General features: G+C 51.6%; 4 protein-coding genes across 4 annotated transcripts; 3 read left to right on the top strand and 1 right to left on the bottom strand.

The window, feature by feature from the left end:
* Positions 1-1,219: 1,219 nt before the first annotated feature.
* On the bottom strand, positions 1,220-2,872 carry LAJ45_02628 (uncharacterized protein; the record flags this gene model as incomplete). Its single annotated transcript, XM_046112219.1, has 1 exon — positions 1,220-2,872. One exon carries the CDS (start codon positions 2,870-2,872, stop codon positions 1,220-1,222), a length of 1,653 nt encoding a protein of 550 aa, XP_045974345.1.
* A 308-nt stretch (positions 2,873-3,180) lies between these two features.
* On the top strand, positions 3,181-5,178 carry LAJ45_02627 (uncharacterized protein; the record flags this gene model as incomplete). Its single annotated transcript, XM_046112218.1, has 2 exons — positions 3,181-3,903; positions 3,964-5,178. 2 exons carry the CDS (start codon positions 3,181-3,183, stop codon positions 5,176-5,178), a joined length of 1,938 nt encoding a protein of 645 aa, XP_045974344.1.
* Positions 5,179-7,207: 2,029 nt separating this feature from the next.
* Positions 7,208-8,304, top strand: LAJ45_02626 (uncharacterized protein; the record flags this gene model as incomplete). Its single annotated transcript, XM_046112217.1, has 2 exons — positions 7,208-7,628; positions 7,724-8,304. 2 exons carry the CDS (start codon positions 7,208-7,210, stop codon positions 8,302-8,304), a joined length of 1,002 nt encoding a protein of 333 aa, XP_045974343.1.
* A 2,841-nt stretch (positions 8,305-11,145) lies between these two features.
* Positions 11,146-11,553, top strand: LAJ45_02625 (uncharacterized protein; the record flags this gene model as incomplete). The annotated part of the gene is made up of 1 exon (XM_046112216.1): positions 11,146-11,553. One exon carries the CDS (start codon positions 11,146-11,148, stop codon positions 11,551-11,553), a length of 408 nt encoding a protein of 135 aa, XP_045974342.1.
* Between the last annotated feature and the right edge of the window lie 593 nt (positions 11,554-12,146).

Raw genomic sequence — 12,146 nt, 5'->3', positions numbered from 1 at the left:
GGCAATGACGACTCTGCCAGTGAGTGCTGCTGCTCTGCACTGATGTTCTCCCTTTCTCTTCTTCTCCTCTCTGCACGCACCCAATGGCTTGTCTCGACGTCTCCCCATACCATACCATCTATCCACTCATACCGCCCATACAATCCAATCCATCCATACCTTCCCTCCCTCCTTCATCCCTACCGGTTTTACCCCTACCACAATCACCGCCAACCACACTTCATACCCTTGCGGCTCATGGAATGCATGTGAAAATTGAAAAAATTTGATACGCGGTAAAGCCCGGCCGATAAGCGCTCCCTTGCGCCCTCGGAGCAGTTGATCAACCCCTTGCTGGAAATCCCTCTCGTCTAGATAACTACAACAGTCCAGCTACCTAGCTACATAGCTAGGTAGCAGCTAAATACTTCGCTTAGTTAAGCTCGGTGCTCTTTAATCTCCCCTCTCCCTCCCTCCCTCCCCAGGAATTAACAATTGTACAATTATCGTACGCGTGGAGAGAGGGGTTTTTAAGATTATATTAGGCGGTTGATGCAATCATTTCTACCGGCAGAGCACTGGCAGCGCAGAGCATCATGTACGTGTATGTAGGTATTGTATTAGGCGTAGGTAAAACATCGAAAGGGGCTCTTTGCAGACCAAGACTTTTTTTTTTTCTGTCAGAGAATGAGGGTGAGACCTTGGATCTTGATCCGATCTGTTTGTGGAACCCTCGCGACCGAGGAAGAGACAGGCCGACAGCTGAACGTGGGGTTGTAGGATTAGTCACGCGGTAGTGCGTGACTGGGGCCGAGTGTGTGACATGTGTGATTTGAATTACCGTGACATGGACTGGCAGCCGTTCAAAGCAGTACGTAAGGACCGCTGTCAAGAGGAATGGTGTCCTATCATACATGTAGCTTGTGTTAGATTTAGACATCAATTGAAACTCCCAACACAGACAATCTGGCTTGATCGGACAAGTATATAAAGTTGAGTCGTTAATAAACCTCTTGATCAATGCATGGTCGCTTGGTACTGAATGTACTTTACCAGCCATTTGACCTTACAACAGCAATAGTTACTGAAACAGATACTTTTCAGCATGCATCAATTTATAGGCAGATCATTCGTATTTGATCCACAAGTAAGCCAGCCAGCTAAGTACAGAAAGAAGATATTAATACAAAAGACTTTTCCCAACCATCCCAACTCCCTATCTACATGCAGCACGTATATCCTACTCTTCACCTCGGTCCATGTCATCCCTCCTCCTCTTCCCACCAGAAGCTCCTCCCCTTCCGCCCCTGCCTCCAGATCTCCCTTCTCCTCGTCCATTACCCTTCTTCTCCTTCTCCTCCCTCATCACCTTGGCCGCCTCCCGCTGCGCCTCTCCAACCCGCTCACTAAACACCAGTACATTCTCCTCCTCGCACTCGTACTGGTCAATCTTCTTCCCAAGCGCAGCCTCAATCCTCAGGAACAGCTCGACATCGTACTGCGTCACCAAGGAAATACTCCTTCCGCTGCGTCCTGCTCTCGCCGTGCGCCCAACACGATGGATGTACGTCTTCGAGTCCTGCGCCAGATCGTGGTTGATGACCGCATCCACACTCGGGATATCAAGACCTCTCGCCGCGACATCAGTGGCCACGAGGATGTTTCTCGATCCGCTCTTGAACTTGTTCAGCGCCCCCAATCGCGCACTCTGGCTCATCTGCCCGTTCAGCGGGACGGCCTTGAAGCCCAGGAAGCGCAGCAGGATGGCGATGCGGTTCGTCTCGAGCACGGTGCGCGCAAAGATGATGATTGTCTGCCCGGCGAGCTCGTTCATCAGGTAGACAAGGTACGTATCCTTGTGCTTGAACGGGATGAACAGGAACCGCTGGATCAGCGTCGACACTGTCGAGTATTTTGACCCGACCTCGACCCTGACGGGGGCATTGAGCGAGGCGCGCTGCAGCTTCTCGACCTTCGAGGTCATGGTTGCGGAGAAGAGGTAGGTGTTTCGCATTTTCGGAATGACCTTTAGGATCTTGTCGAGGATCGGGCCAAAGTCCATATCCAGCAGCCTGTCGGCCTCGTCCATAACCAAGTACTTTAGCGTGCGCAAACTGAATCCCTTTGTGTTCTCGAGATGGTCGAGCAGTCTTCCAGGCGTTGCGACAACGATATGCGGCTTCTTCCCTAGCGCTACGGACTGCGTCATCATGTCCATGCCACCAACAATCACGGCGCAGCGGACGCCAATGCCGCCACCGAGGGCCTCGAATTGGTCGCTGATCTGGTATGCGAGTTCTCTGGTGGGCGCGAGAATGCAGGCAAAGAGGCCGATCGGGTTGTTCCACAGGGACTGTAGGATGGGGAGGGCGAAGGCGGCGGTCTTGCCGGACCCGGTTTCGGCGAGCGCGATGAGGTCCTTGCCGGAGAGGGCGGCCGGGATGGAGAGCGCCTGGATGGGGGTTGGGGATTTGTAGTTGAGGGTTTCGCAGGCGGTGCAGAGCGATTCCATTACGCCTAGGTCGGCGAAGGTCTTTGGCTCTTCGGGTTCGGCCTTTTCGGCGGGTTTTTCTGCGCTGGCTTCGTCTTCATTGGTAGACTCTGGGTCTGAGTCTGCGGAGTCTGGGGATTGTTCTGTGGGGTCTTGGGGGGCTGTTTCTTTGGGTTTTCCTTCTTCCTCGGATTCGGATTCGGATTCGGACTCCACTACTGGTGCGGGTTCGGGGATGGCTGCAAGTGCCCTTTTTGACTTTTTGCTTAGTCGGGGGACCTCTTCTTTGGCCTTCTTTGCCTCCTTGACGTCCCTCTTGTCTCTGCTCTCTTTCTTTGTACCCTTCTGTCTCTTCTCCACACTGGCGTGGGAGACCTTTAGCTTCTTTGCCGGGCCTTCCATAGTATCGTTTTTTTTGCGTTTTGGTAGCTATGGACTATTTGAAGATGCTTGGGAACTAGGGCGAGCGCTGTTTATGGGGTTGTCGTTTGGCAATTGCACTGAGCAAGAGGTAGGTTTGTAGATCTCTAGAGAGGAAGAAAAGAAAAGTAGAAAAGCCTCAGGCTAGTTACCCTGCCACTGCAAGGTTACACACACGGCGGGGCAGTCAACGTCACTCAGGGTTAGGGGTCCGCGGGTTTGCGTGAATTCATATGAAGAAATACGAAGAAACACCTGCAGAGACATAAATCACTGTCTACATACCCGCAATGGCCACCACCGCGGGCGAGTCTTCAATTTCCCCCCCCTCCGCTCTCGACATTAAAGAAAACCCAGAGAATTCCAATCCACCACCACCGCCCGAAACCGTCCAGCAATGCCTCACGCTTCTCTCCCGCCGCGACGACACCAGCCGCTTCGTCGGCCTCGCCCTCCTCTCCTCGCTCCTCTCCCACATCACCGACCGCACCCTGCTGCTCCAATGCTGGGCCGCCCTGCCACCAACATTCCTTGACCGCCTACTCCGCGCCGGAAAGAGTGCGAAAAAGACCCCCGAGGAGGCTCGCGATATGGTCGAGCTCGCCGTCGGCGTCATTGGCGCATTCGCGACGGTCATGAATACCAACGAGTATGATGATGCGCTACTAGGGAGAGCGCTGGGGCTAATAAAGGCGCTGGAAGGGAGTGCGGCTGTCACGAAGGCTTCGATCCTGAAGACGTTACTGGCATTTGCGGGGGTGGGCCGCGGCGCGGATGTGCTACTGGGGATTGAGACCGGGGAGCTCATGAAGCTTGTGGATACGGCGGCGGAGATGGAGATGGCGACGCAGGTGCTGGTGCACGCGTTCGTGAATGCGGATCAAGAGGTAGCGGGAGCTGCGCTCGCCCGTTTTCTGCCGGAGCTATGTGGGAGGATTAAGGGCATGCAGGGGGAGCTGCAGGGACGGGTGTTGAAGTTCCTGGCAGAGCTGCTGACGAGAATGCCGTCGGAGGTGAGTGCGAGTGATAGCGTGTGAAGGAGTGTATGCTGACGGGGGTGAGGGGGTCTACAGCAATTACCGGACGACACAGCGTGGGTGTCGACTCTCTACGACACGCTCCTGAGTCTGCTGAGTGCCAGACACACTTCTGCGATCCGGCATTCGGGGATCGTCATTGCCGCCGCGCTCCTACACCGATACCCGCCCGCACTGCTGTTCAACCCCGCGACCCCCACCGCACCTGCAAACCCCGACGCAAAGCTGCCGCTCCACCACTTCATCCAACTCACGCTCATCACCCTCCGCGCCTCATTCCCCTCTCTCCTCGAGTCACTAAACACACCGACCTACGCCGCCACATCCCAGACCCTCGCCGCCGCATACGACATCACCGCCGCCCTCCTCAACCACCTCATCACCGCCCCCGACGACGACGATGACTCTGCCGCCATCACCACAAGCACAGCCCTCTCCCCCACAACCCTCCTCCAGCTGCGCACCGACCTCTCCGAGACCTTCTCCCTGACACTCGAGCACCTCCGCGACCGCTGGGACGCCGCCTTCGCCGGCGCCTCCGGCCTCGAACTGGACCTCGAGCCCGGCCACGGCGAGCCCGGCGTGCCGCTAACACTCACGTGGGACCATGCCACTCCCGGCGGGCTGCTCCGCGACCCAATCATCATGGCATCCGTGCGCGCGCTCGCGCTGTGGCTCCGCGAGGACGAGAGCCTCCGTGTTGAGGCTGGAGGCCTGATGGATTTCTGGCTGGGGCTGTGGGCGCGCGGGGCGGAGGCGGGCGTGGACTACCGCGTGTGGGTTGTGGCGACGCTGGAGGGCGTGCTGGAGGAGGAGCATGGGCGCGCGGAGTTTGGGAGGTGTGGGGGGTGGGGGGTGGTGTTTGGCGATCTGAAGAGGATCTATAATGCCCCTGGGGCGGAGGAGGATGAGCTGCGGTTGGGGATTGCGGAGGCGCGGTTGCTGGCGGAGGTTGTGGCGCTGGGGGGCGAGGCGGGGGAGGGGATGGTGAGGGATGCGGTGGGGCTGGCGGGGATTAGGGGCGCGAGGGGGCTGAGGTTGGAGCTGGATGCGGAGGTGTTGAGGCTGGCGAGTGCGTGTGTGGTGAATGTGCATCGGGGCGTGAGGAAGAGGTTGGCGGGGGAGGTGGCGAAGGTGAAGGAGGTGGCGAGGAGGTTGGTGCTGGATTTGTATGAGAGGGGCGCGGCGGAGGAGGAGAGTGAGGTGGTGGGGCTGGTGGCGGAGGTGGCGGCGGAGATGGAGGGGTTGTAGGGGGGTGGGAGGTGGGTTTTCTCTTTCCGTTTTTTTCGTTCTTTGTGGTGGGATGGTGGTGGGGTTTTGTACAGTAGTAATAGCAGGTGGCAGCAGCGGACAATGGGCAGACCGTGTTATGGCAGGCTCAGATGCATCGGTGTGTAGATCTGAAGCTAGAGGCTTTCTGGTACTCTACGCGCTGATGAATCTTTTCCTGCCGCAAGAAACGGGGTGCTTATCTGTGTCTGTGGGGGATGTCGGGGGAATGGCTATGGCTATGGAGTCTGGATATATCGAAAATAGGAGAGTGGCGATGTGATATGTTACATTACGGCAAATGTTATAGGACATCACCATTGCGTGTAGGGGTTGGGTATTAATTGTAGCACTTTAATCGTAATGGATTTCTATCATGGCTTTTAATTGGATTTCTATCATGGCTTTTAATTGGATGCAGAGGACTCTGATACCAACAATGGTTATTGCCGTGATGTGGTATCAGTCGTTACTATAATATCTGTTTTTTGTTAAGAATGTGCGGTGTGTTTATAGGGCCTTTGCTGGTGGTGGCGGCGGTGGTGATGGTCGGTTCTGTGGGGGAGCGATCGAGTGATGGGTTGTGATTGGAGCCGGAGTGATATGATCGAGGCTTCTTGTCTTGCCATCCGTCCAGTTTGCATAACCACTCTTGCTTAGCACTAGTGATTCATAATAATCCTGCAAAATACATTGTTGCAATCGTTCACGGATTTCGAACCTGGTATTGCATTTCTACTACTCGTTTTGTTTTATCTCAACTACATGTAGCTAGGTACACCCGTGTCTAGAAAAAATTTCCGCAACGGCACTCCCACGACTGAATCCGCCACAATCAGGTTCAAGTGAACTTTCATGCAAGATTGAGCAGGATAACTATGCAAAGAGGGTGTGGGTTTGGGGGGGGGGGGGATATGCCAAAATTGTTTCTGGAGAAACACTACTTTGACCCCCCATTGCTATTTGGGGGGGGGGGGGAATTTTCTAGATACAGGTGTATCTACATGTACTTTAATTTGCCGGGAGCGTTTGGGGGGTGCGAGTATTTTTGAGAGAAGTTCTGGGCGCGGGGGGTGCCAGGAGGTGGGCCAGAGGATACATGTATCTGTTCTATGCATCCAAACTACCCTACGTTTTATGCATTACTCTATGGGGTTACACAATCCGATTACATAATCTGCAGGGATCTTGTGCACAACCCCTGCGAAATAATAATCCGGACCAAGTTAAAGTCGGGTGCCTTTTTCATGCCATAGAAAGTCAAGCGTTGTAGGGTAGATTTGCAAAACATATAAATCACAAGTTAATCATCAGGCTGGAAACGAGATATCTATTACTATCCTCCATCTGCATTTTGCTCCCTAAAGTCAACCTTGGATAGATATCTAACTACTGTACATACATAACCCTAACTAACGATTTGCTACTGCCGTTGTAGGTCCGAGATCTTGGCAGCGCGATACTACATACACTTTACTGGCAGCTTCAAACTACATCTAGTTGGCAGCAGTCATAGAAATAGTAGCATCATCTCTCCTCTACTATTTACTGAAAGAGACGAATTGCTCACAGACACAAAAATAGAAACGTTACACCGGCGCGGCTGTTACTGAATACATGTATGTATCCTTGCCAGATCTAGAGATGTAAGAGCTTGCCTCGTTCCAGCTCTCACACCCCGCAACCTCACAGCATAGCTTTCCCCCCCAACAGGTATTTTCCCACCACCGACACAGCAGCACCGCAGCGGCGGGGAGCGGCGGCAAAGTCCTGCTAGAAGGGAGCAGCAAGGGTTTATATATCTAACTGAGTATGTATATAAAGGCGCACAATCTCCTATGAGTATACAAACATTAACCTCCACCGCATCAATTCCTCAGTAGCTCTCTATACCATCACTACACTCATTACAACCCCCACCATCTCTACCAAACACCCCCCCAAAATCCTACTACATCTACACTTACACCTACACCTAGACCTACCCCACACCTACACCCACACCCACAGCATGGGCCGCATCTACGATGAAAACCAGCAGCGCATGAGAGACATCATCGCCAGCGTCGCCGCCGGAACCACCCCGGCCTCCGACGGCGCCGCAACACTCTTCCACTGGCTCGACGACATCATCAACGAGCGGTGCGCGCCCTACGAAGACTTCGACGTGGAAACAGCCCCGGGCGACACGCCGCGCGTGAACGAGTTCGGTACGTGCGTGGGCGTCAACATCGTGGGCTATGCGAGCCTGCGGGAGGCGCGCGGCTTGACCTTCGACGAGTGGGAGACCCACGGGCGGCTGGCAGACCTGGCGCGCGGGTTTTGGGGACTACTGGGCACGAGAAAGTGGATTTCGCGCGGGTACCGGATGGCGACGAGTGATAATTGGCTGTTGGATAATCTGTGCAATGTATCCCCGGATCCAGACTATTGTAAGCCACCCTCTCCTCCCCTCCCCCGCCTTCATCCTTCTCGGCGCCATTTCGATGTTATGCTGTGCTGCGATTAACAATGGGCATGATAACAGACCTAAAGTATCCGGCGGCGGAACGGAAGGCCAGGAGGAACAAAGACGTCGTCAGCTACTACCGCATTGTCGCCACGCTTGACGAACGTGGCGGGCTGCACTGGCTGCGGCCCGGATTGGCGGGGACGCTCCACCGGATTCACGAACCTGCCCCCGACGAGACATGCGTCCGCTGCTTCGCATATGTCATTGAGATTATAGGCAAAACGCTCTACAACACGCGCGAGGACTTCTGGGTATTGGCCACGGGGTACGCCCCCAATACCCCTTTCTTCGAGACTGTGGTTCGCGAGAAGGGGTATTGCGAGGTGAACTGGCAGCGGGCGTTGGAGGCCATCACGAGGATTTCTGAGGAGGAGGATCGCACGGAGGAGATACGGGAGGTGGCGAGGAAGACGGCGGAGAGGATGGTGAGGATTGAGGAGGAGGTGAAGCGGGAGCGGGAGGCGAAAAGGCTGGAGGAGGAGGGGGAGGAGGCGAAGAATCTAAAGGAGGAAGAAAAAAAAGTTCGAAATGAGGAAGCGGAGGTGGGATTTAGGACCTACGCTAAAAACTGGAGCGTAGCTGCTCCGGCCTCTTAGATGCTCATATCACCCCCCCCCCCCCCCCCCGCTATTTAGAAAAATTCGTGGTGGCTACATGTATGTGTTTATCTACACGATTTGTATCATAGAAAAATTGTATTTTGCGTAAACATAGCTTCCTCTGGTTTAACAAGTTAGATTTCGTATTATATTGCCCAAGCCCTCGTACAATGAGTAGCGCATACGTACTACAGGAGCCATAGATGTTGTGGCTCAAATCCTCATAAAAGTATGGTTTCTGATAGCGCTTGTATAATGATGGGCACGAGGCTTAATATCCAAAGACTTGGAGAAACGACCCAGGCCCGGGGCAAGACGACACGTCTCAAGACCTCAAAGTGATGCTAAATGATCTAAAACGCCAGTCTTCCGTAAATCGGGGTGTGCACTCTGACCTTGGAGTTTGACCCACTAAGTACTCCTTGCCAAGGATTCTTCAATTTTGAAAGTCACTACATGTAATGATGGAAGGCTAGATTTATGTAATGCGGTATAGTAAATTAGCAAGAGTCAGGGAGAGAATAAGTATCGGCTTCGAGTCAGTCACTCCTTACCCACCCTGAGGACAACTATTCGAGGGGCAGGTAGGGTTGAGTCGACTGAATACTGAATAACCAGGATCATTGGCCCTCGAGCTTGTCAGGCATCCTTCTTGGCAACCTCAACCCACACAGATCTAGATGAAGTATATGAACTCAGGTCTAAGAAAACTTGACTTATGGGCTCAAACCTAACAAGCCCAAACCAGCCAACCGATCCGCCCAAAAGCTTCTCCTACTGATAGAGAATGTTTTAAAGGGGTGTATATCATATTTCCCAGAGGTTTCCTTTAGCTATATAGTAGGAGGCTCGACATCAAGGTTGGTTGAAACAATAATGTTTTAAGATGCTAGAAAAAGATCAAGTGAATACACTTAAATCTTTTTGTTCTGACATCGCCATTCAGAATCTTTACCCTTGATATAGGATATCTACCCATTTCTGCTTGTTTCCTGTATCTGGAGGTTGTGTAGAAACTGGTGTTTGTTAGGTTTCCTTTTTACTGGTTGTTGCATTGTGTCCCGGCCCTTCGCTGACCCCAGACCCGCGTTCATATGTATTTAGGTGTGGTGCAGTTTCGAGATGATCAACGGAGGCCGGGAAACATCCGAGACGCAGGATTTTTGAGCCTCCAAGGCCAGTTGTGGGAGCTGCATGTAGTATTCTTGGATGTTTGGCTCTACATGTTTTGCTCATACATAAGTATCGCAGCAGGATTGAGAAGTACCTTGATCGTGGTGGATTATGGCATGTATCAAGTACATATGGCTTTTAAGTATATATGTGTGTATGAGGCGCTAGTATAACTACATGTAGTGATTAATAGGGTTGAGTTGTTTCATTCTAGCTACTATTACTTACATAGTATTATCTTTCTTTCTTATTCTTTCTGCGGTCTATTCAGTCTGTTATTTGTATATCCTTTTATTTGTATCATTCAGGTTGCCCCACCAGCTACTAGGTAGGATTCACTAGAGCTAGGTTGTAGTTTCCGTTTTATGCACTCCGGCCGGAGCATCCATGTCCACCCGCTGCAGGTCTAAGGCACGGTCCACAGATCGGGGCGGAGCCTCAAGCCTAAATAGAGCCTCAATAGAGCCTCAATATTGACCATGATCATAGTACCCAGCATATCCGCTTTAGCAGCTGTACGTACCATGGTAAGGCCAGTTATCACACAGCTTGAGCCGCACCAGCTTCTGTAGAAAAGAAAGATCTGCGTGGTAGACAAAGACCTGGGGTGGAACACCTTCCGGTCAAGGCGTGTATGTACGCCTTGATTTTGAGCACAATGGTAGCTAGCTCTCTATATCTAGCTGTTGGATTTTTTGCCCTAATCAAGGGTTCGTATGTAGGAAGGATGGGATAAAGCCTTGAGCTTGGTGGGGTGGATTCGTAGTTGGAACTAGGAAGCTGTGATGAAGAGAAATCCATGGTCGTTTGCCCTACTATATCAAAGTTACCTTGTATTGAGGATAATATAATGAGAGCTGAGTATCTCGGTAAGCTTTGTCAAGTAAGATTGATTGATATTCATTGAGCACGACTAGCCTCAACTCAAAAGCGACGCATAGATACCTCCATGCAAGGAACTGTTGTTATGCATCGTGTTCCCTTTAATCGTGTGTAGCTGGATTCATGACTATTTGCCTTGCAGAGCCCCGTATAACTAGGCAGGAGCCCCGAGAGCAGCGTTATTCACAAGGGCTGGCATTCTGTGTAGTGTGCTGTTTAAAACACAATCCATGATCATTTCTGTATCAGAAATGGCCCCCATATAAAGGGTATCAAAAGCCTAAGCCCTGAAGATGAGGGGTTGTTTATGTGAATTGATACACATATGCTGGGATGCTTGCGAATCTCCTACTATCAATGATTCGTAGTATTGTCGTCATTTAGCCTTAGTCAGGAGAAAACACCAATGATCACTTCAAATACCACATTAAATATTCGAGTACAAGGATAAGTTTTAGTAATCAAATATCAACTAGTGGTCATGTCAGTAGAGTACATGTAGTAATCTCGGCTTCACCGCATGCGCATGCTACTGTTAACCCCACCTTAACAAGTGGAGTAGACATACTGAAGCGGAAAGGTAGGTGTTTGGTAACTTGGATAATTTGCAAATCACTCACTCTGTATCTTCAATGATCAGAATTATGAGATTCCACGGCAACTTCTCAAGTGTATAAATACGACCTTCCTCCACCTTATTCATCGCTTATTTCCTCACCATCCATTCAGCCATTTCGTGAGCTTCTCTTCATATATCTACTCCTCACTATCCAGGTCAGCGAAATGAAGACCCCAAATGTCATCCTCAGCGCTCTCTTCGCGTTCTCCTTTATCGCTGCTCTTCCTCTCCCAGCAGATACCTCCTCGCTCGCCTATCTGGCCAAAAAGGACATCACAAGCCTTCCACAGGCCATAAAACGCCAGAACGATGACATCTCATCTGATGAAGATAGCAGTGGAGACGGCTCGGGTGGTAGCAGCGATGAATCCGGCTCCGATCTCAATTTCCTTATGAAAACCAGACGCCAATTCTCCGATGAAAGTGGCAGTGGAGGCGAGAATGATAGCAGCGATGAACCCGGCTTTGGTGATGAGAGATTCCGTTTCCTTATGAAAACCAGATGCCAATCTGGCGACAGTAGCGGTGATGACTCCTGGAAGAGGGATGGCGGAGAGAAGCATAGGCTTTAGGGTGGTCCTTCTATCAATGATCCTGGCAAGGATAATTAATTCGATGTATCCTCGGTGAATGGATTATATGTATTGGTGGAAATATATGGGTTTATGGGTTCTGTTTTCGGGTAGTAGAAAATTTTCATGTTTCTCTTTGGTTCCCTATGTACTTGATCCCGTGACTAGAGTGCTCTTTGTGAATTTCGGCTATGATGTAGTGAAGAATCCCCCTTATAGGTGGAAGGAGGGTTTCTCTTGCTTGAATCAGTACCTACGCAGCGTAGCCACACGCTCGACAATCAATCTTGCAACATGTCCCAAACACGCGCCAGAGATTGGGTAAATCCATGAATATATATATATATATAGACGACTTCCAACCACTCGGACACCCCCCTCACTCGGACAGTTAACGTTGATCCTCTGTTTTCTACGTTAACTGTCCGAGTGAGCGGGGTGTCCGGGTGGCCAGGGGAACCGCCTATCTGCGTTAATACATAAATATAGATCTCTGCGGGTGTTCTTTCACCCATCTTCAAGATCTACATATACCTCAAATATACTTCGTGCGATGCTACTTTGCTTAAAAGCATTATCGTGTCCGGCGCGTG

Source organism: Morchella importuna, assembly GCF_003444635.1.
Source record: "Morchella importuna strain M04M26 chromosome Unknown Morimp01GS005, whole genome shotgun sequence".
Classification (NCBI taxonomy): Eukaryota; Fungi; Ascomycota; class Pezizomycetes; order Pezizales; family Morchellaceae; genus Morchella; species Morchella importuna.
This window is presented reverse-complemented; position numbering and strand designations above follow the sequence as displayed.